At 38.2% G+C, this 24,878-nt stretch overlaps 1 protein-coding gene across 2 annotated transcripts in view; it reads right to left on the bottom strand.

Moving 5' to 3' along the window:
• Positions 1–24,878, bottom strand: part of hs6st3b (heparan sulfate 6-O-sulfotransferase 3b) — an 88,183-nt gene extending 63,305 nt beyond the window's left edge. Inside the window, exon 1 of one of the 2 annotated variants that reach the window (XM_008399989.2) lies at positions 23,822–24,878. In XM_008399989.2, the coding sequence (XP_008398211.1) occupies positions 23,822–24,366 (545 nt within the window). In that variant the 5' untranslated portion in view covers positions 24,367–24,878. The remainder of the gene's footprint in view (positions 1–23,821) is intronic. The other variant, XM_008399997.2, reaches the window with a different exon arrangement.

Genomic DNA, 24,878 nt, shown 5'->3' with positions numbered 1-24,878 from the left:
CATTTCATTTGGAAGTGAATGTCCCASACTGCTGGTCTTGGTCCACTCTGTTTTTGAAGTCTACAGACATACCAGAGCATTGTATGCTTCCTTCTGCTGACAAGCGTTCAATTTCAAACAAAATGAGAATTTACATCATTATTATTCAAAGGCTGGCTGAGAAGCCAAAGCTATTGACAGATGAATGTTGAAAAATTTTACTGTAAATTACAGGATCAACGTGGTGGGATGATGACAAGCATTGGATAATTTCTGCATGCCAGTTAGCAACTGCACTCTATCATATAAATATGCTTGATATGCAAATAGCCATTTAGTGAAAAGTACAGGACTGTTACCTCCAGCAATGCAAGTTGTTATTGCTGCAGTCCACTCTGGCACTAAAAATAGAATATTTCATTACATGGTTATTTTGTAAGAGTATGGCGAAATCAATTAGAATCCAAACACTACAAAATATAGAAGAATTGTATGTGTAAACACAGGTTTTTATCATAATTGGTCTGAYAAAACCTCAGGTCATAAGTGTTTTTCTCGTTCCCGGCTCCACACATATCAAATACTTCAGGCTGAATTAGTTGTGTCGACAGCTGCTGCAGAGAATCCCCCCGCCGAACGCCTCAACATTATCAGAGGGCAGAGTGTAACTGCTGTGCCTGACAGATGAGTGGGACTTTGAGTGTTTTAGCTGGCTCACACTAAGTTTCATTGACAATCTGAGCGGAACGACTTGCTCAATAAACAAAGGCATCTGCAGTGCTGACAAGCCGATCATGGGGCTGCAGGGAGAAGAAAAAAGACAGAGGGGGAAAAAAAGCAGGCTGATATGTTTGTATAGTTTCTCTGTTGCTGACTTGTTTCTGATCCTCTTACTGTTGCAGAGTCAGTAATGAAACTTTACCGTATCCTCACTGCAGGCAACAGAAGACTTTTTATCTTATGAGGAACTACAGTGGGAATGCTGTCACACTAGCTATATCCCTTTGCTAGCATTCTCAGTGGTAACACTTCCTCTTGTCAATATAAAGCACAAAATGTCTGCATTATGGAGTTGTACGGATGTAATTTTATGTCCAAGGTGAATTTAGCCTTTAACTCATAGGCTTACCAAGCTGAAACAATCTTACTTCATTCCCTGAATGTTAGTAGCACCTTTGTGAGGCACAAAAGTGTTACTACAATTGAAGTGTGAAGCGAATGCTTGGTTTCAGCAGTTCTATTTTATTTGTTCTGTAAGCTGTTAAGAGTTTCCAAGACCGTATCTGAGAATTTGATTGTAAACTATGGCTAAATTCACGTTTAAATATTATCCAATACAACGTAGCTAATTTATGATASACACAAACGTCGATTAWGGTTAAACCGARACGTTTCTAATTATGATTTTATAACTTTTAATTTCACCGTTTCTTTGGTGAAAATTGTCTTTGTGATTTTGATGTACTTGGATCATTAGTATTGCTTTAAAGGTCTTTGTRTTCATTCATTTGTACTTAGTTGCATACAATCCCAGTCATCCCAAGCTCCCTTCTGCATTCTGCACTGTAAAAAATATATCTCTAACTCATGGTAAAACACCATGAGTTTTACCATGGCTATATTGCCAGAATTTTACCGTAATTCTGGCAATACGGTAAAATTGCCAGAATTTTACYGTATTTATACGTCATGATTCCCATTTGCTCTGACAAGCACTGTGAGGTCTTATAGAGACAGGTGTGCGTCGTTCCTAATTAGGTCCAATCAGTGTAATTATACACCGCTGGACTCCAGTGAAGGAGCAGCAGTATCTCAAGGAGGATCAAAAGAAATGGACAGCATGTGAGTTAAATATGAGAGTCACAGCAAAGGGTCTGAATACTTATGACCTTGTGATATTTCAGTTTTGCAAAAAAATGTCTATATTTCTGTTTTTTTCTGTCACGGTGAGATGCTGAATGTACATTCATGAGAAATAATATTAACTTTTTTTTAGTAAATGGCTGCAATGAAAAGAAGAATGAAAAATGTAAAGGGGTCTGAATACKTTCCRTACCMACAGTAAAAGGCAATTGAACCAAAAATCAAGSAAGTCTATCCAATTGCATGACTTTAAAGAAATAAAAAAAAGAATTCCCCAGAATTCAGTTTGCCATTTATCAGGTAATATTACGGGAATAACAAACTGATCTAATATAGTAAAGGCTTAATCTGCTTTTTTTTTCTTGTCAGAGAGAACTTATAAACATCTGAAATATTGTCTACCATGATTTCCTCAAGCCATAGACGATATCATTAAACTGCCCAATCCCGTCTGCTTATCAGCCCCAAACTGCACAGCCCAAGCTCTGCTGAAAGAACAATATGCCACAAACAATCTGAGCCAGAGAGTTTATCTGTCTTCAGTGAGAAATATCGGATGTTAACAGTAAAAACCTCTGTTCAATAAAAGACCAGCTTTGCTAATTAAATGGCTTCGCCATATGGAGATTGAAGAGAAATATTTTTATGTTTTCCCCACAGGCACTTCACACAAAACACTATTCTAAACACATTGATCTACTCTCGCAGGGGAGACTTTATGGTACCTGCCTCCTTCCTAACTACTCACACAGACTTATCTCTCTGACAGAGTCTCAGGAAAAACCGTCTGCTGGTAATGGCAGAAAATCCTAGCTGTGGTAAATTTGTGGGCAATTAGAAAGAGCTGCCAGCTCCCAAGCAGCGCGCCTGCTCCTTGCACCGAGATGGGCAGATTTACCGCCTGTACTCCTCAACAGGCCTGTCTGTGTTTGTTCTGTCTCCAGTGGCTGACTGAAGACCTTGCTCGCCCAACGAAAACACCGTCAGAGATAGCTCAGCCAGCCATGAAATTGATTTTGTATTAACAAACAAGGGGGTCTGGTTTTCCCTTACTGTTAATCAAATCATTTCACGGAATGAGGGGGAAGAAGAGAGTAAAATCATTACCTTCCACCAGTAAATCAGGTTCACTGCAAACCTGGTGTCCCATTAACCCTGAAACCTGCTCAATAGCTAATTAAGGCAATTACTTCAGGCATGACACGGCAGTTAATCATGACTGACTAGCCCATTTATAGTGGTGGCTTCATTACCATTGGCAGGGCTCTCTGATGGGCCCCCTCATTCCCACACACACACACAGGAAACACAGAGGATAAACGTGGCTGTTGGTCTGTTATCCACCCACTCCCCATTTACAGAGCTATTAATGGAATAGATAAAGGTATCAAAAAAAAAATCTAGCGCAAATTGTTTGCTTAGATTCTTGATGAGCCATCTGCAATCATGAGTGTGATGGAGAGCTTGAGTTTCCAACATAATTACTTCATTTTTTTTTTTTTTTTGGCATTTGGTCTTTTATGTTTATCCTGACGAGATGAGAAGATGAGGAAGAGAAGTTTTTTTTTTTTTTTGTCTAAATTTACAAATTCAGGACATCAAGGTCTCTAATCACTTTATCATTTTCCACCCACCTGTCCATCCATTTGAAAATTCACGAATCTCTGAACTCTATCCTTAAAAATGGACAAAAACATAGAACTTTAACTTTGGGGAAGTGGAAAATCTGACCCCACAACATCCTCACAGCTCTGCTGTGCTGATGCTGTGAAATGGATGTTGATTACACACACAATTTTGTTCCTGCACAGATGTAATCCGAAAACGTCTCTGAGGCGTGAGGTGAAAAAAGGCGGATAAGCCACAGTTTGTGCCTGTGTTCGCGACCGTGCCTGCGGTACTGAAGAGGACTTTAGTTGCACTCCGACAGTATGATCAGCGCAGCCTGACACCCAGCTTGTCAGCAGTTCCCATCCCGCTTGAGGGACTGATTCTGACAGACAGCTGTGCTGAGGGAGGCCCTTGTAGTGAACTGTCCTGAGTGGGAGTATTGATTTTACTGTTTGTCTCCCTTGACTGCAGCAAGGTGGAAGCTTGATGAAATAACTCCCTCAGCCATGTGGCTCGCTCCCCCCTACCCCACACCTCCAGGCTCTCCTCACTCCTTTTTTTTAAAAGATCAGCAGGCCTGTTTCTGTATGTTTACAAGGCATCTGGTGTGAATTGGTCAGAGCCTCCTCATCCTCACGCTGTTAAATGTCACTCTCCCTCCTCCGCTGCACATCAGTAAGCGATGTTGGCGCGGCAGGGCGCCCCTTTAGGTTGTTTCATTTCCATCCGCTGCCGTGAATGAAAAATTTCTGGATGACCTGTCAATCTGTAAATATGACAGGAATTTCAATCTGCAACGGTTTCGGCGAGTCAGAGCCTCCAAATGTTCACTGACATTAAAAAAAAAAAAAAAGAATACAAGCAGTGCTGCATATTTCCCTGTAGCTTTCACATTATAGTTATTAAAACAACCAAAGGCTCATCTGGAATGCGCACTGCTGGGACACTTTTGACTTTGATCCACTTTAGGCAGACAACTCAGCGGACAAGAGAATTGCTGTGATTGCAAGTGTGGAGAGGTAATTAAAAACAGCGTGTCTGCCCTTGCTCAGACATTATTTGTCTTCTTAACATGGAAAACACAGCTGCTTATGAACGGTTTACACAAACAGGCGTCTGTTTGCTCTGAATTATAAAGCGCTGCTGTAAAGGTCCTCAGAGAGCTTTGGTCCATGTCTTTGCTATTTAAAGTATTAAAATTTGACTTAGATGTGTAGCCTTATATTGCGACGCTTTTCATTTCAAGGTAAACAGCAGAATGTGGAAAGGCTCCCTGTGGATGCATCTTGATTTAAGTCTTTAGATTTTCTTATTAGTATTAACATAGCAGGGCTACACAGTGGCACAGCACTGTTGCCTCGCAGTAAGAAAATTCTGGGTTTGAATCCCGGACCAAGAGTTTGCATGTGTGGGTTCTCTCCAGGCACTCCGGCTTTCTCCCACCGTCCAGAAACATGACTATCAGGTTGATTGATCTCTCTAAATCCTCCTTAGGTGAGGGTGTGTGTGTGTGTGTGTGTGTGTGTGTGTGTGTGTGTGTGTGTGTGTGTGTGTGTGTGTGTGTGTGTGTGTGTGTGTGTGTGTGNTGTGTGTGTGTGTGTGCATGGTTGTTTGTCCTGTTTGTCTATGTGTTGCCCTGTGATGGACTGGCGACCCGCCCAGGGTGTACCCCGCCTTTCGCCCATTGACCGCTGGAGATGGGCACCAACACCCCTCGCTACCCCATTAGGGATAAGATAATGGATGGATGGATATTAAGATGGCACCATATAAAGCGGGAGCGACTAGTTGAAAGGAGCGAGTGATAGTCTACAGAGAAAATGAACCACTTAATTTTAGATCCACCTATATTCTCTTTTACAAAAATCCCAAAACAAATACTCAGTTGGACTTGAGCCAATGCCTTAAAACAGCCAGAATGAACTGTGAAGATGAAATCAAGACACTAAAACATGTATTTTGCCATAAAGAAGTACTTACACTTCTTTTTTCTTAGCATTTTGTTACAACCACAAACCTCAGTGGATTTTATTGGGATTTATTGGGATGTAATGCTTTGTGCAGACCGACACAAAGAAGTCTGTAATCATGACGTGGAAGAATTAAATTCTGAACAATCTGAAATGTGTGCCGTTGGTCTGTATACAGCCCGTTTTACTCTGCTACCCCCATATAAAATCCAGTGCAACCAACTACTTTCAGATATCTCATTATGTACCATAGTTTAATCGTTTCATTAAATAAATATATTTCTTGAAGGCTTCAGATTTTAGTTAGAAAGCATTAGTGAGGAACAAGTTAGGGCTTGTATAATAAAAAAAAGAAACCTTGTTATAAGAAAGTCATAACAGATCAAACTTGTGGGGTCTCAAAAGCTATGTCCAGGACACAGCAAATGTGGAATATGGTTCCTTGTTTAAAATTTACGGCAAATGCTATGACCAGCAGAAAACCAACACTGCAAGTTCCCCTCAACTAACCATTACCATTGTGAAACATGGGGGTGGCTGTATCATGGTGTGGGAAGGCTTTAATTCAGCAGAGACAAGGAGGCAGGTCAGAATTGATGAAAATATGGAGGGAGATGAAAAGAAGAGAAACCTTAAGCTATTTTCCAGCTCTAGAGATGCAAAGCAAGTTCCTGAAATTACTGATACAGGTGGGTGGTGAATGCAAAAGTATCCACCGTTTTTTTCAAATGTATTTATTTATACAAACAAATTGAAAGCGATGTCTCATTTACTTTAAGTTGGTCTAAGACCCCAAACAACATTGAAGTTTTTGGCTGTAACGTCACCCGACATGCTGAAGGGGTATTAATACTTTTGTAGGTTTCTTTATCTTAAATGACTGACTTTTAACTGGCCCGCAAGCTCAATAACTGCATTTAATCTTTAACAAGCTTTAGCTTTAGCCGCCACCCTGACCATAAGGAACGTCCTGCTGTACAGAAACTCATTATTTCACAGTCTTTAAACATACCGCCTCGCCCCACTGAGAAATCCATTATCACAGCTAATGGTAGACGCGCGTAGGAGGGAGTACAGCTTGTGCACCATAATACTCAAGGCCAAATATAAGAATATATATATATATGTATATATATATATATATATATATATATATATATATATATATATATATGTGGTTGTTGTTCTTGGCAGTTTCATTTGTCTTTTCAAATATTTGACCAAGGTATATGCTTGAACCCAAATACTGTATATAGTGGGACATTTACTTCTGGTTGACAAGAAGATCTATGAAAAACTCCAGCCAAATCTGAACTCTTAAGCATTATAACGTGAACTAAAGGATTGTTGGATGAATAGCAAGGCTTCTGAAGGTGATTTAGCCACGCAGGGCAAAGGTGGCCTGCTGGCCAGAGTGATTCAGCTCACATCTGTCAGACCTAAAAAACAAGAGCAAAACAGCAATGCATTGGCATAAACATAATGGTCAGTTTCCAGATGTTGAAACGGATCCGACACGTTTTCCATCTCAAATTCTGGTCATCACATGCCATGTGTTCTCTTACTAGATCCGAGAAGCAGAGTTGGATCGCTAACATTCACTCGGTAGGCCATCATTTAAACTATTTATTCAAATAACAGTTAAGTTAGGTACTTACATTAAGTTAAAATTCCCCACAGCATTGAAAACCACTTTACCTGCAATAAGGAACATCTCTATCGCTTCACCCCAACATGAAAGTGTGTTAGAACCTCGGCAGCATGTCTATGTTATTCCTTTTAATCATTATTGTTTTAGCACACAGGCATTTTATAACTTACAGACTGGGGAAAAATGGAGTTGAGAGGAATTTAATCTACTTTTCCTTCCAGACAATAAATGTGCAATAGATTGTGATATGTCTAAGTAATTTTTTGCATATAAAACAAAGAAAAGGGCCAATCCTGCATGGAAAACATGAAGATTAATCTAAATTAAATATGAGCTGAGTTTTGAAACCCATGGATTTATGAGATACAATTACGATAAGTTCAGACAATTCTGGCTCACCGCCAAAGGTGGCAATCTGTCAGGAGGGGATAATCAATCAATTCATCTGTGTTTATATACACTTTGGACAAAGATTATTCACAACCCTGCTAGAATTATGTTTTTAAAATAATCTTTTTTAATTTTACCATGATGTTTCTTCTGATATGTATCTCTTTGTAAAAAAGAGTTGCATGATGTCAGTCAGAATTGTATTCAGGGACGACACGAAAGCACAACCACACACTAGAATCCTGAATAGATATTTTAACGCTTTCTTAGAATCAACTCACCTTATGACGCGTATAACCTGCACTAAATTATACTGCATTAAAATCAGATGTATGTATTTAAATCCCAGGTTTTTATCTGCTAAAGAAAATATGGAGTTTTCTCAGAATATACTAAAAAATCTATTTGTGTGACCTACATACAAAATCAGGCTTAGGATGCACCTAAGTGCATTTATACTCATGTTACTCAGATTGTTCTTCAATTCACACCGTCACTCTTGAGTAAATAAAATTTTAAAAATGTAATAAATATTCTATGTACAGAAGGAGAACCTTGCCCAGGGCAGCAGTCCAGAAAAGTGCACCAGTAGGACTGATGTGTTGAAATTCAAACTGGTTCACCCGGCTGAAATCTACCCGAAATGTATTTCTGAACCCAACAGTGGTCATTTTGACATAGATTAATTACAGTGACAAAAACGCCAGGAGGATAGAATCACTTTTGTAAGACATAATTTGCCATCTGATAACTCAACAAACCCAATATGATTTTTTTGTCCTAAATTGTATGAGCAAGGCATTACTTTGGGAGGATCCTACTATTACAGGGGAAATAGATGTGGAGCCAGTCTCCAGAGCTGTTTTTCAGTTAAGTTTTTTTTTTTTCTGAGGCGTTGGATAGATTGCATATAAGCGGTTAGACTGGTTTCAGTTTCCCCCCATAACTGAATCCTTTTGGTATTTGGTGACAAATGCTTTCTGTGTGGTAACGCCATGTGATTAACGGACACAGCCCGAAGCCCGATTTCTCCTCTGCCTCCTCACTGTACCTGAATCAATCATCTGCAAGGATACAGTCTTGAGCTAAACTGGTTGCTCAAAGCTACTCTCCGTCCTTTTCTCACTTAAAGAGATAAGACGTAGCTTCGGGACTCGGTTTCAGACAGCAAATCCGATAAAGCACTCTTAATTGAATTTGTAGTGAAACTGTTTCAGGTTTTTTTTTTTTTTGGTTGAATTCAAAATGCATAATTTATTTTTAACAACGTGAAAAATCTTTTAAATGCATTCATTTTTTTTTTCCATTAATATTTTGAGGCATCACAGTAGGAGGTTGACAGTTTAGAAAACATAATTCCTTTACTTGATTTGCCTCAAAAACATTTTCTTTCTTTCCTGTACTGCTGCCAATTTTCTTAACTATGGTCGACAGATGCAATTGGAGACAGAAACTTCAAATGCATCCCATTAGAGTTATCCAAACACATTATTCTAGCATCTTAAATATATTTTTTGTACAATGTGTCACATTAAACACATTTCTCAGAGAAAAATCTTGATGAATGCGGTAAATTACATCTACCACATTCATCATGATCTACTTTGCAGATAAAGGCAAAATTAAAAACATATAAGACTGGCGAAACAGGAGATGATTATATTTTATTTCATTTGGAAGGCAATTTATTTTCTTAAAAACATGGTTGGTTTTCTGCCACTTTTTAACAACATCTGCATCTTACTAATGAGATACAGTCCCTTTGTCACATCCAAACAAAGGTGTTTCTCTAAATTTGACTGATTCGGATCAATATATGTTTTGTAAATATACACTGAATGATGTTATTTAACTTTGAGATGGCTAAATAACCAGCCTGCACAGGCTTAGCATACTTGCTCTCTTTTAAAAAATGGCAAAAAGACAACATGTTACCTTAAAAACAAAACAAACAAAAAAAACATTTTGAACTGTAAGCTTTAAAAATAAATGTTATATTACTTCAGCAACACGGTTGCTGTTTTTCTATTATAAAATTCTTGTAAAAATACTAGCATCCATTGAAGGCTTAGTTTTTTTACTCAAGGTTAATATATAGCGACAATTACGTTTTGGATACTTCTTAGTTACCAAGAAAGTCATCATCAAGAAACATTAATGTGACAAAGCTGTTATATTACATTATATTTGGGGAAAAACTACTCCGGCTTGAAGTTTTGATTGCAAAAATTAGGCGTCCTTCTGCCGACCGTTCTTTTTTTTTTTTTGTCTTCCTTTCTGATGTTGCTTTCGTCTCTGTTTGACCAGACAGCTGTTCCTTACTTTGGTTCAAATCAGTTTTGTTGCAGAATGTTATTTGTGTGGGGGAGCAAAGTGGCCTCGGGGAAAAAAATAAAAAATGCAGAGACTTTATGAACACTTGTGTTTCTCATCTTGAACTTTCAAAACCTAAATGTTGCTCCCACACACATATTTGTTCATTATATGCTACGTAGACCTGACAAGGTGAGTCAAACTTCAAAGAAAAACAGAGCTTGGCTCCACACTGAGCTGAATATGATTAAATTCAACATGACACCTGATGTTAAAAAAGGGCTGTAGCTGCAGTTTTACAAATAGCTGTGAAACCGTATCAATGGAGGGGAGATTATAGAGGCGGTATAAGCAGTCAAATCAATCCCTGAGTCTTTTTGTAAAAGTCGATAAAAGATCCAGGTTTGGTCCATTAGTCATGATAGCACCCTACTTTACATTGCAAGTGCATAGCAACACTGCTACTGAAAACTATCAAAGTGGCTTTTTCAATTGTTTCAGTGTACACACACACAAGAAGCACATGATAAGTTCGCTTGTATTTACAGCACTATACTCAAATATAGAGGCAAACCTGAAGTACCCAGTAATGGAATAATCTACCTCTTGATGACACCGAGACACATTTTGATCATTCAGAAGAGGCACTCAGAGACACTTAATGCCGTTTCCTCTCTCCGTGACTTCTTTTGATTCGCAGACATGCCTGGCACCAGCAAGTGCAGGAAATGCCACCGGTGTCGGGACATTTTCCTCTCATCGCGTCCGACTTGAGGATAAACAAAAGGCACAACTCGGTTTCCGAAAGTGAGAGACGGTGCCTCACACGGAATGATGAATGAAGTGCGTCGTGGTCGACTCGTCCTCGCTGGATGGGGACTGATGAGAAGTTAAGTGATCCCGGGATTTGTGGRTGGGATTTAAAAGCTCTGTCTTTTAGCCATTCATCTGGCATGTCGAGAGGGAATGACTCACACTGAGGGACATCAGATTCCTACCATGAGCTTGATGTGCTGTGTCGCAAAACGTGCTGAGACATAATGCTATTTGTTCCACTCCGGCACACTGTGATGTCACAAGATGTTACCCCAATCTTGAGCACCGTACGGTTGCAAAGACAGTTTTTTAATGCATACTTATTACACTGCGGCCCGGGACTTGATTTATGCTGCAACATTGTAGACGGGTGTGAACAGAAATTTTTTCCCAGGATGAAATTCTTTTCAACTGATACTACTATTTGATTCCCATAACACACAAAATGGAAGTTATTAAAATAGTTTTATAATAGTGTTAATGCGACATTCAGCTATGAATTTGTTTCACTGTAAATATTAAGAATAAATACAACACATTTCAATCACTAAATCCAATGCATTTTAGTGAGTTTTTATGTGACAACCTGAAATGAGGGAGTTTATGCTTTTTATTATTTATTTTTTTTATGAATAAAAATACATTTGTTCTCAACCATATTCACTGATATTTGTAAATAAGATCCAGTAATTTGTAGTTCAAATCCAGATGTGTGCAATTTAATCTCAGCCTAAACACAAGTATTCTGCAACAACCTTTTTTAAGGTTCGTTAGGGATGGTAGTGGCAGGGTCATGATGTGGGAAACCTCTGCGGGATGAGGCGTAAAGTTGATGGTAGGATGTATGGAACTAAATATGGGAGAGTCCCATAATAAAATCGGACTAACACTTGACGCTGGGGTGAAAGTTCAACCTTAAGCAGGACAACATGTAGCCAGGGCTGATTTGGATCAAAGTGTATGCATATATAACAATGGCCTAGTCAAAATCCAGACCTAAACCCAATTGAGAATCTTGGCASAGCTTGAAAATTGATGTTCTTCTTTCAGTAGGGTCCAGGTATGTTAGGAGGAAACAATCAGTCTGTGGATGTGCACAGCTGATAGATGGATACTTCAGGAGACTTAAAGCTGCAATTACAGCAAGTCTTGACTCAGAGAGGCTAAATAAAATGCTCAGGTTTTATTTGTAAAACGTTTGGAAAACCATATATCATTTCATGTTACAACCACAAATGTGACAAAGCGTAAAATAAAAAAAAATCTGTTTTTCTTTTTTTTTTAAAGGCACCGTAACACACACTAAACGAAAAATGAATGAAAAAGAGTTTAAACACAGTGTGATTCTGCTCAAACGTCTAAACAACTTCTTAAATTAAAGAGGAACAAACCTATTTATAAATGCAGGATTTTAAGAGGCAATCTGGACTTCAATCTGTTAAGTGTGATTATTCAGATCCCTCTCCCAAGTCTGACTGCATCCACGTGATAGAAAAGATGGAGAGGAGCCCAGCAGTAAATATTCGATTTGCTGAACAGATTTCACATGCTGTGGGCAATTTCGGTGCAATATTTCTCATACACAAATGTCGCTGCAGCTCTCCTTGTGGGGCCATTCAGAGGTGCGGCACTTAAAAGTTTTAGTCGCTGCACCAAACCGCCAGCCAGCACAAATWGTTACAACATCAAAATCACAGAGAACTTAATCCTGCTGGGTGGCACGACCATGCAGCAGAGGATTAGTCTGTGAAGGTGACTCTACCTGCACTTACACTTTAAGTGTGCCAGGTACTYATTGAGTCTCTGAATCCAAATGGAGGAGCTGCGTGAGGCATTCTGCTTAACCTAGCCTCCCCACTAGTATGACTTGCATGTCACCGGCTCGCCCCAAATAAGGACAGATGACCTTTCTCCAGGTTTCCTACAATAAATCAACTCAAGATGCGGCTATTCTTGGTGYGCTCCTTTCGTCGGCCCTTGTAGGAACCAGAGGAGAAACAACGCAGCAGGTCACCTATGCTGTCATGCTATTCCTCTTTGATATGTCAATCTGTCAAGTCACACCAAGCCTGAACAAAGGTGCCCACCACTTTCATTGGCATCACTGGTAAAGRTGTGTTGAAAGCCTTAAAATAAATTAATCTTTTACTACGCTAGCGTAATGTCACTCATAAAAAGGCTGCTCCAGTTCTCCAACTCTGAGACGTTCTTTATCTTCCTCACCTTCCTCTAAGATGTGTGTGTGTGTCAGCAAGATAAATTACGAGTTCTCATCCAGTCACAGTTTTAATTCTTTTTACAACTTTTTAATCATTACTCTGGCTGTAGGCATGGGCAAGTTGGTGGGAAAATCTATTTCTTTTACAGTCTTTTGTAGAGTCGTGAAGATCAAGCCTTATTTGCCTTATCTAATTAGCTTCTCCTGTGTTTCCCGTTTTGAAGATGAGATATAAGAAATGGGTGACTGTTTCACATTGGGGAACCAGGAAAGGTCTATGTTAAAAAAAAAGTAAAGAATGCATTAAAAATATTTTATTTACATTTATTCTTTAGGAAATGTTAGAATTTCAACAGTAATAAAATGTGTATAGGTTATTTCTTAATGTGATTTTTTTTTTGACACAAATAAATGTACTGAAAATAAAGGTTACTTTCAAAATGTTAAATTAATGTGGGATTACATTTCAGGCATTTTACACTTTGAGAGTCTCTTTTTTTATGAATGAGCTAYATTTTAGCTAATCAAAGTTAATTCGCTTAAGAAGAAACAGCCTCTGGTTTCCAAGCCATGCATAATAATTTTAAAACKGCAATTGTGAGGCACTAACCTCCAAAAACTCAAATGGTTTCACAATTTGGGGGGAAAACAGAGCAAAAATATCATTGTCCCTAATTTCATGAGCATCTGAGCTGCTTAACCACAAAATTAACATTATGGGGACATTAAACAGAAATTACCACATCACTACAGCTGCTGTCTTGTTCTTATCAATCTGATGACTACATCTATGAAGATAAGCTAAAGGGTTTTTGATTTTCTTTGTTTTATTTCAGTCTAGAGACCTGCTTCTAATAAAAAGCTCATATTGCATAGCAAACYTGAAATCTGTCACTGTGTTAACACACACAGTTGATAAAATAGCAGTAACGTGAAAGAAAAATCTAATTAAGTGCATCATCTTTTGAAGGAATACAAATGTATCCCTCCAGTGCACCAAATTACACTTCTTAGAATAAAAGACCTGAATCAGATTCTTGGAAAATCATATTTGCCTGACCAGCAGATATTTTCTGCCAAGCTTTAGAGTTTTCATTATCTTAATTGGCTTTTAGAAAAATAAAACAAAAAACGACACAGACCCACTTCCCAAACTAAATGAATATTGACAAATATCCATTGAAGTATATTTTATAAATGCAGATATGATGGCTACTTTTGTTTCTTTAGATATTCAATGAATGCGCAGACTCTTAATTGAATTAAGAAAAAAGATTTCACACGTTTTCCAGGATCACAGGGATTTGCTTTGGCTATCAATCCAAAATAAACATAAACAAGCAACTAAAATTACTGAGCACTAATTGGCAGCTAAGGTTTCATGGGATACGTTTCCTCCGAAGCAAATCTWGAGTCAAATTTGAAGCACATTTATTATGACGTTAAACAAGTGTTTCGCATATGCCGCTGCACCCTCTGCGGAGGTAACACTTAATTATCAGACCAACTGAATTACTGCTCAGGCCTGCCAGCGATGACGACTTGAATTAATGACACATGAAAAGCAATCTTCGTGCCCTGGACGGCCTACAAGGGCACTCTGAGCTTCACACACTATCAACACCCCGTCATACTGACGAGCGCTCTGCCTCCTACATCAGAACGATGCGCCCAGAACTGTAAATCCACCCAGCTTCCCTCATTCGAGCTGATCTGTGACCGCAGGGCGTCAGCTGTGCTGCTGTTTCGTTGTCTCATTAAAGTCCTGCACTCTCACCTCCTTCCAGGGCGGGAGAACACAGCCAGAAACGGCTGGAAACGTGTGAATCCCTGATGTGCTACAGCGGTGTTCATCCATGCGCTCGTCTGACCATGTTAAATTAAACTTTTATATTTGAGCTGCTCAGAGAAGGTTCAAGAGTGGCAACAAAGCAAGCCTCCTCTCACTAACCTGGGCATGTAATACTAACATTGSTTTTAATTGCAGCTGTTTCCAATTAAAGTACAATTGATGGGAATTGATTCAGTTTAAAAATGTTATTTCAACAAAAATAATGGCACCGCACCAGAACTGTCAATACTCTGGTGTCGTCCTTTTACCAATAACACAGGACTTGTTAATATTTCATAAGGTTTGATTAAACAACCACAGAGGTATTTTCATCTCAGCTGTACTATTTCTTTGTTGATTTGGCCATTTGTGTTTCAGTTCATTATCCTGCTAAAACACCCGATGGTAATCAATTCTCAGTGGTAGACTTCATCGGATTTCTATTTAAAATCTCCTAGTATTTTTAAAAGTTAATAATCCCATGCAAGCTTCCCGACACTTTGGGATAGAAACAGGCCCACAGCATCAGAGATCCTCCACCATGCTTAATATTTGGCTGCAGTTTTTTTTTATTAACAAACTACCTGGGGAGCATATTGCCAAAAGGCTAAATCTAACTGACCTAAGCACATAATTTCAGATAAAGTGGCAGTAAAGTTTAGCAAACATTTTTCTTCCTCTAGCAGTTAGTTCCCAGGGTTTTCTTTCTTTTCTACCACCTTTAAAATCCTCTTCACTGTGCTTGTTGGCCAGCTAATCTCAGATCCTTATCCTGCCTAGATTTTAGTGCCTAAAAGAAATAGGCCTCTGTGTGACACCACATTATTTACTTCAGGGAGAGTTAATTAGACATTACTAATTGCAGCTGATCCTCTTACAAAATGTAAGCTACATTTTTAAAAGTGTATCCATTATGTTTATGGGTTTCCAGTAATTCTTTCGAACATTTTGAATTGGTTTCTATATGTGAATAAATGCACTCAAAATAAAAAATTATTTTTCTAAAGAGGACAGAGTGAAACTATGCTACTGAAGTAAAGGTTGACTTTATTTAAGGATTTTTAGACATTTCTGCAAGGCATGCTAGTAGGTAAAACAGGGAAGAAAATAGGATTGTTTCAAAAGGGATTAGGCCAAATAGAGTGGATACTTGCATGCGTGTATCTTATTGCTCTCTTTTTATGTTAATAAGAGTTCTATTAGCATTTCTTAACAAATGAGTTATTCCATACATTTGAACAATCTTATTTTAGGTGGAGTCGCGAGAACTGGCTTCTGTAATAGGCACTTCATCAGTAAAGAAAATACGTTATTTGACATCCCAGGTGAAAAAAAAAGTATACTTTAGTATACTAAATTTTAACATACTTCAGCATACTTTTATCGATGTACTTAAACTGTACTATTTTGGAACAACTAATTTTGTGCTTAGTATACTTTAGTAGTATTTAAATAGTATTGAATTACAACTAATAGTATATTTTAGTATACATACTTTTTTGGAACAACTTCAAGTGTACTTTTTAAATATCATATTTCAGAGCTTTATTATTATATTTTGATAATTATATTTTGAGTGTAATAATTCTCTCTCAGAATTATAATAAAAATATATATTTAATATATTTTAAATATACTATTAATATTTTAGTAATGTATTTAAATTACACTTTGATTTCCTGCTATTGATAATAAACTACAATTTTAATTACTCGTGAAAGTCTTAATTCCTACGTACCTATTTTGTAAATGACATGCATAACTACACTACAGTACTTACATTGTTTTAGGCTAAAATTACATGGAAAGATTAATTACACAAGATGCCCAAGGTAATTCAAATATTTTGTTTTATTACTGACATTTTAAAATGGTCAAATTTTACTCACAACTTTATGAACTTTACATAAATGGTCAGTTTACACATCAAAAGTGAACACATGAACATGAAAATTTAAGTGTGACAATAAAACATGAAAGTGAGGATCAACAACAGAACATTCCCGTTCACTGCACCTTACGGAAACCTACAAAACAGAACAATAGAGCAATTAAACAGAGAAAGTATTTGTATTTAAAGAGAACAGAAAAATGACAAAAAAATACTTACAATTTTAAGACGTTGTGGACTCGCCATTTATTGACATCATAAGAACTGATGATGATTGGGACAGGATGCCTGGGGTGGAAAAACATTTCTGGGTGTCTTCTTTGCCTGTTTATGTTAGAAGTAGAAAAAAAAATAGTCAGCAATGTCATAGAATCAGTTGATGTTGGCATTAACTATGAAGCTGTTTTAAGTGTGGACTTAAGGAGACAAACTACCTTAAAATCTTTCCWTCCATGATCTGAACACACTGATCCTTGCAGGGTGGTGAGGGGGGCTGGTGGTGCCCATCTCCAGCAGCCATCAGATGAGAGGCAGGGTTCACCCTGGATAGGTCACCAGTCCATCACAGGGCCCTGAAAGTCAACAACAAATAAAAAAAATTAAAGATAAATGTTAGATTAACAAGAAGAGTAAAATTCTTTCCAGTTACTTTAAATCAAATTATGTTTATTAAGCACTTAGTGTTGGTAACACAGCAGTTTTTGTTGTTGAAAATGTAGCTAGCTCCTCATTGAAAAAACAGACTTACATCATGAAGACGATGTGGAGGTTCATCCTTAGAGCTGGTTGGTGATCTGGTGGAGTCAGAGCYTCTTCTGAGACAGAAAAGTCTTTAGCTTTCCTAACACCTGATTTCTCTGGCTTCCTCTTTCATCTTCATTTGCTTAGACTGCAAACATATGTTGAAGATAAAAACATTGATGAACGAGTTAGAACAACCACCTCACAATATCAAAGTCTCTCTTTCTTATGGAGCTTAATTAAAACCAGGTTAGTTTATGAATTAAAGTATTAAGTCGCAACAAACAACCTCCATGCAGTTATAACATGAAGCTGAATGATAGCAATAATCATACAAGCCACAATAAAATGTATAAAATAATTATTTAAGAAACTAAGGTAAGTTATATATCTTTACTGCACTGTTTATAATTAAATGAAGATAATTAAAAAGCAAACTTACCACCAGCTACAACACTTAGCAGCCTTCGTCCCTCCGGGCTTCTTTTGTGACACACATTTCATTTCCATCTGTTGTTGTCCCGTTGTGTTGTCGTCTAACTCGGACTAGGACGTCACCAGCTTGAATTTACCAAAATTAGTAACTATTGTCAAGGCCGTCTCTACTTTTAAGGCAATATTATGCGAGTAAAAATGGCGAATTTGAACAGCGTCTGTTACCTTCCCTGCTTTCAAGTTTTTTCTTCTCTTTGTGGCGTTTTTTAAATAAATGTAAGTGTGCAATACCGCCACCATCTGGTCTGGAGTATGAACTGGAGCTAATGCAGTTGATTTTAAGGTTTTACATCACACATCTGAAAATTGATTGGGTACTTTCTTAAAAATTACATCACGATTATCCTTTTTTTTATTGTATCCAATTTTAATAAATAGTAAAAGATTATTAAGGCACTTAAAAATGCATACATATTCATTCATATTTTGTTCACTTAAAGTATACTTTTATTTAATACATTAAAATAGTATTTTGGTACAATTATGTTTAAGTGTGTTTAAAGTACTAATTTCGAAATTGGTACAAGTGTATTTTTAGTATACTTCAGATATACTTATAAGTATTACACTTAATAATTAGTATACTTAAAGAGTACTTTCACAAATTTTAAGTATGCTTTAAGTATACTAAAGTATACTTTTTTTCACCTGGGTTAAAAAGCAATTTTCATACTTTAGAGTTTTAAAATGATTTATTTCCTACTTTAAAATCTATAAATATTAAAAGTATGAAAGATAAATTAATCATAATCAGCATTTCTATTGTTTTTCCAAAGCAGATTATTCATTTTAAAAGTACATTTGACAACAAGAAAGCCTTTTAGCCACACCTCTCTTAAAAATGGGAAGTGAGAACTGAGAACCATGCATGGGTGATTTTGTATTATCTGAACCTGCCGTGTCAGATGGGCTATTGTTGTAAATGGGACATGGAGTGTTGTCTTGAATAAAGAAGGCATTTTTCAAGGGAATATAACAAATAGATGTGTGACCACTTGTAATCCCAGGTAAAACATGGAGTGAGCAATTTTTTTTGACAAAGATCTTCTATGCTGGACATGTGGATGCCTTTCTTAGAAGTTAGCAAGGTAGAGCAAATACCTGAGATTGGGAGTATACAGCCAGATCACTGAAGCAAGTACAACCATTGTCTATAATCTCAGTATTTGTCAGGTAAAACAATGCTTTCTAAAATCATTTGTTAAAGTCAACAGATCACAATGAATTGAAGCTTTCTAGTGTTTAGCTTCAGCTTTCACTCTTTGAGTATCATCAAAAACTGTCTTCTCAAAATAACATTTTGACATCTAAACACTATAGTTAAACCTTCCCCAATAAAATACTGACTATGTGGAGAAAAGTGAGACTTGTATCACTATTGCATGGCTTGCTAATATAAATGAATCTACTCTTGTGACACAGCAAGGAGTGCTCTGATATCTATTAGTGCAAATCAGAGTAACAATGCTGGCCAGAAGTGGAGAAGTTGATAGTTTTAGACTAGAGGCTTATCGTCTATAAGGGACAAGTGCAGCAGCTGCATCAGACACATGTAATTCAAATATTGTCACCAAGTTTGCTGACATAGAAAAAAGATAAGAAGGAGTCCCATCATTACGTTGCCATCTTTAGGTATACACTCTCTTGACTAGATGCTGTGAAAAATCTTATACAGGATGAAATGACAAATGGTAAGATGGTAGAATTAGGTTGAATAATGATGGTATTCTCATTGGGTTGTAATGTTTTGTTGGTCTTAATACATCAGAGGATGAGTTGGTTCATTTAAATTTTACAGTAATGCTAACCTTTTACCTGCTAAGTAGCAGAGCAAACTAGTGCAACATTTTATGAAGTATTACTAGGATTGAGAATGTTTATGTTTGGGCTTGTTGTGTTTTGTTATCTTTTCTTGAAAAAACACTATGCTGTTGTTGACTATGTATGCCAACCTGATCTTTTTAATGCAGATTTAAACAAAAAGTCAAAATCCTTCATTTTAACCAAAAATATTTAATATCCAGTAATCTATTTTAGGGGTTATTCTTTTAAACCTAGACAAATAATTACAATAGGATTGCTTTAAACCCAGTACTGTATAGGTATGTAAATGTCTGATGTGCTTTTCATGTCTGGATGGAAAATAAAAACAGATCTAAAGAGCATTGTAGCTGTGCTAGATAATAATAAGACACATTGATCTTTGTATTGGATAAAAGATGGCAAATGTATGGCAACAACTATATATTTTAATGAGTATAAAAAAAATGGACCTCACCTGTGTCAGCATGACTTTATCTCATACAAGTTTGAAGCATTAAAAAAATATGTGCATTATGGTAAACTTACATCAGTCCACTGAAAAGGATGATTCCGCCTCATTTAATCTATTGTATTAAAAAGATGTTCATAATCAATTTCTTAACAGTAACAACTTTGAAAAGCAATATACATTTCAATTTCTGTCTTGGCAAATAGGAGGGAGCCATCACTAAATAAACACATACAGTATAAACTGCTCTTTGTGCTTGTTTAGACAATTAACTGAAAGGATATGTGTCACCAAGCATCTATGCAGCAATGCCTACAACATACACACATGTTTTTCTGTCGGTTTATATTTTTATCATAAAGCTCTGTGTGAGAATAAAAATAGAAAATTGCTCCACACATCTATAAAAGGATTTGGAGAACCAAGGTCCAACTGGAAGTGACACTGATTTATTTGAGGTGTATTCTGTATTTCCAAATGTAAAGATTTCAAACTGTGTGATTTATAGTTACAGTTTTGCCTCCTCGACCGTGTTACTGCTGCTTCACTTTGTGTCATTGACAGATGTTTGAGGATGAAAGAATGAAAATGCACTGTAAAATGCAACAGTGAGAAACAAAATGAACCTGTTTTGATTCTGATGGCAAGCCCTATCAAATATTTCTGTGATTTTTAAGTGCAGCCTTTTACTACATAGACTCCCGAGGACATGATTTACTCAAGATCTTTCTTTGCATTTGTATGAAATAAATTTTGCAAGGCCGCTCCTTGCGCTACGTCCCAGTGTCACACTGAATATATCTACATGAGTAATTCCAGACTGGAAAGTTGGATAATGAACACGTAGCAATCAGAAATAATTCTTCCAGCACTCCTCAGACTCTGCAGGCCTTAAGAAATTTTTTCCCGAAGAGGAAAAACTACCTGCTCGGTGAGCCCTGCTCCAATGCAAACAGATAAGTAATACCAAAGCAACTTAAGAGAACAGCACTTAAAGGTTTGTTTCTCCACAATGCCCCCGAAGAGGGTCGACCTGCCTGCTCCACTTCTCCCCTGACTGACAGCGCACTCCAGAGACGCCACGCCGCAGGACACGCGCGCTGATCCAGCCTGACACGCCTGACCTTTCCTGGGCCGCGCAGCTGACTCACCGTGCGCCGCACCCTGCTTGGCTGAAAAGGCCACGCGAGGCCACGCAAGGGATGCCATCGCAGCCTTCCTTCACCTCTTCTTGCTGCCACCGCAGGAGCCGGCAACTTGCATGTGTGAGGAAAGTCAATCTTAGGAGTGTTCACCCACAGTACAAGGGCAGGTTATCTGAATTGATATTGACATTCTGTTTGTATTCTCTCAGTGCAACCTCAAAGGTTTTTGTTGGCAGATTTCAGAAAGTACAATGGTGCTATTTTCACTCTTGACCAATTGTTTAGTTTAATGAACGTATTATTGGGCTAATGCTCATTTCAAAATCATAATACATAATGCTAATACTCCTTTCATTAAGCAAATCCCCCTAAAAAAAAGTATTTAAAAAAAATCCACCGAAAATAATGGCTGACCACAAAGGGACTCTAATTGCAATGTGTCTTGTTGAGAAGGAGAAGCCTCAGAATAGATGCTGCGGGAGGCCACTGAAGAACAAGCAGCGGGAGGATTGTAAGTGCAGAACAGATGCTGCAGCTGTGAAATGAAGAGCTGTCGCATCCAGCGAGCACTTCCCAGAGTACAGAAAACACTTGGCACAGCAGAAATAAATCATGTGCTTGCGTGCTTTGCTGGATGATTGTATTTTTTTATGAAAGAGGAAGGACGTTCTCTGCAGTTCAGAAAGCCAGCTTACGTGACGAGACGTTTTGGTCAGCGCTCTTTCCGTGTGCCGCGTGCATTTCTGGCACACTGACTTTTTAATGTCCTTGTTTAATGAATAGTCTGGAAACCTAATGCTGCTTTGAAAATCCGTGAGCTCAGACGTGCTTACTGCGCTGAAAAACAGACGGGTGGACATATAGCATATATAGTATGTCGCTTGTGCACTCATTGCTATGTGCCTTTTTGCATTTCTTATGTGCCAGTAATTGCAAGTGTCTCTGCAGCGGATACAACAGTCTAAAATAGACCCAGTGAATTTTAAATTATCTTCATTGCTTTTTCTCTCAGATAACATCAAGCTTGTGCAGTAATTGTAATTTGAAGCAAGTCACTAGCTGAGATTTTGCTCGGGAAAAAAAACAACAATTAAATTAATTTTCTACACCAAAAAGACTCCTTTAGTCAATATGGACAGCAGTAAAGGTCAGCAAGGTGTGGGAGCTTTTAGACATGTTGTCACCTTACAACAAGAAACATCGAACTGTTTTGTTTGGACTTTGCAGGCCAACACAATATAGTGCATTATTCTGAAATGGATTAAAATAGAAACATGGTGTTCAAGCATTTACAAGTATATTTTGCAGCAATTACAGCTGCAAAGTTTTTGAAGTATGCCTCTACTAGGTTTGCATATGTAGATATATAATTTTTAATACATTTTTCTTTGCTGTGTAGCTCAAGTTCAGTGAGACCGGATAAGAGGACACCAGTGTCCTCGTGACACTTAAAGCGTTACCCRCATTTGTTGCATTCTCTGGCATATTTTCTTTAGTTTACACTGTCCATCAATTCTGACCAGTTTCCTTATCAGTGTGGACAAAAAGCTTCTGCACAACATAATGCCACCACCACCATGTTCCGCCCATTTGCTAAGGGTGAACAGCATTTTGAATATAGGTTAAAAAGATCAATTTCATCAAATTTGACCAGATGAAACTTTTTCCACATTTGCTTTTTCACTCTTCTGCATGGCGTGTGGCACACTTAAAAGGAGACTTTCTTTCAACAATGGCTTTCTATCCGCAACTCTGTGGACAGCACTTAAAGGTGCTGTGGATCCCACCTGAGCTGTGGATCTCTGCAGCTCCTCCATGGTTAATATGGGCCTGTTGGCTGCAYCTATGATCAAAGTCCTCTCTTCTCATCCAGTCAGTTTAGGTGAAAAACCTGGTATTGGTAGATTTCTAGTTGTCATAGTATTTTCATTTTTCGATCACACTAAATCCCAATAAAATACAATGCAATAACATGAAGATTTTTGAGGAAAAAAAAAGTTAACGATTATCAACACTTATTGACCCTCTGTGGAAGCTAGTGGAGCTGTTTTCCCCTTCATTTTTAATAGATTTTATTTTTACCGAAGGTTTGATCTGGTTATCAAAGGGAATTTGATGTTGTTTGGAAGGTGGCCCTTCAAATCCGATAACCACTTTCATGTTTTCCTGTATAAAAGGTGAAATTGTGATTGAAATGGTGCCTGCAGATGTGTAAATGTTGTGGATCAGGGGAAATAAAAATGAACAAGTCTGACTCTAAAAAAAACACCACTTTCAATTGTTTTGTTTTGTTTTTTTCCCTGGGAGCTAAAAGCATTGATTGTTCTTACTGAAACAGCCTTAAAAAGATGGATACAGAGTTTGTGGTTAAATGAACCAAAGAACACTTGCTGAATAGAAAAGTTAGAAGTGGATAAAGAGTTGCACAAGGGCGTATTTACTGAGAATGACATGAAATGTAACATAACTCACCTAATTGTTACAAAGATAAGCGASTAATATACGTTGCTACACCAGAATTTTGCATGACACTATTTTTTAGCATTTATCACAAATTCCTTCTCAATCATTTGTTTATATAGCCTGCAGCAGTTTTTAAATGTCACGGCGTATAGGGAGCCTGTTAATTTATCACCTTTTATTCCTCTGGGCCTCCTTCTTATCCATTACGACCGGAACGCAGTTCGTCAGCTCGGTCCAGTCCGCGTGCAGCCCGCAGCTCCAGCCCGTGGAGAACCGGGAGAAGAGCCAGGACTCCTCTTTGCCCGGCCGGTGGCAGGTGCACTTCTTCTGGCCGGGCTTGCAGTCGCACGGCTGCTCCAAACGAATATTCCTCACCAGATGCCTGCCGAAAGTGGTCCCGCCGGTTTTCTGGATGTGCAGGAACACGATCACGTCGTCCCCTTTGATGTTGAACTCCACGTGTCTGTCCAGGTCTCTCTCGGTGAAGTTGAATTTGGACGGCAGCTTCGGCGGACCGTCATCGTCCAGGTCGGAATCTCGGTAGAAGTCATCGGCGTCCTGATACGGGGAAGAAAGCAGGCTCACCCCTCTGAATCTCTCCTCGGACTTAAAGTGGCACGAATTGCTGCCCGCTGGACAAATGTACTGATAACCTATCATAACAAAAAGGACTGCCAAGATGGGAACCAAGATGAGCTTGCTGGATCTCTCATCCATTATATCTCAGGATAGTGTCTTCATTCCATTACTGTAAATAACAGGTATCACCCGGAGATCAGTATTCCTTCATTTCATTTTTTTTTTTTTTTTAAATTGTTGTTATTATTTAAAGCGCCACATGTTGATCTCCCTCCTGACACGCGTGATGTGGACAGACGAAATGTCTTTTAAAATGATCCACGCCGTCTGCGCTGCGCTGCCTTGGGAATGTCCAGATTCAAGAGTCATGGCATGCAAATCTGTGGCTGTCCAACTTCTGAAGCCGCCGTGAAGCTGCATCTGCTCCGACCACTCCGATGAAATGGGGGTGGGGGGTAAGAAAAATAAAGAAACAAAGAGATCAGAGAGAGTTTTTTTTTTAAATTTTTTTTTTTTTAGCTTCACTCTCTTTCACCTTTACAGGCTCAGTTCTGCTCGGACAGCTGCATCCTGTCTGCACGGACCGGCTGAGACTCACTGACTGGCTCAGCTGAAAGCACTGCTTTTTGTGAGGATGCTGCTGCTGCCGC

The sequence above is a fragment of the Poecilia reticulata genome, linkage group LG2 (genome assembly GCF_000633615.1).
Source record: "Poecilia reticulata strain Guanapo linkage group LG2, Guppy_female_1.0+MT, whole genome shotgun sequence".
Taxonomy (NCBI): domain Eukaryota; kingdom Metazoa; phylum Chordata; class Actinopteri; order Cyprinodontiformes; family Poeciliidae; genus Poecilia; species Poecilia reticulata.
Note: the sequence above shows the minus strand (reverse complement) of the source record. Positions and strands in the feature narration are given on the sequence as shown.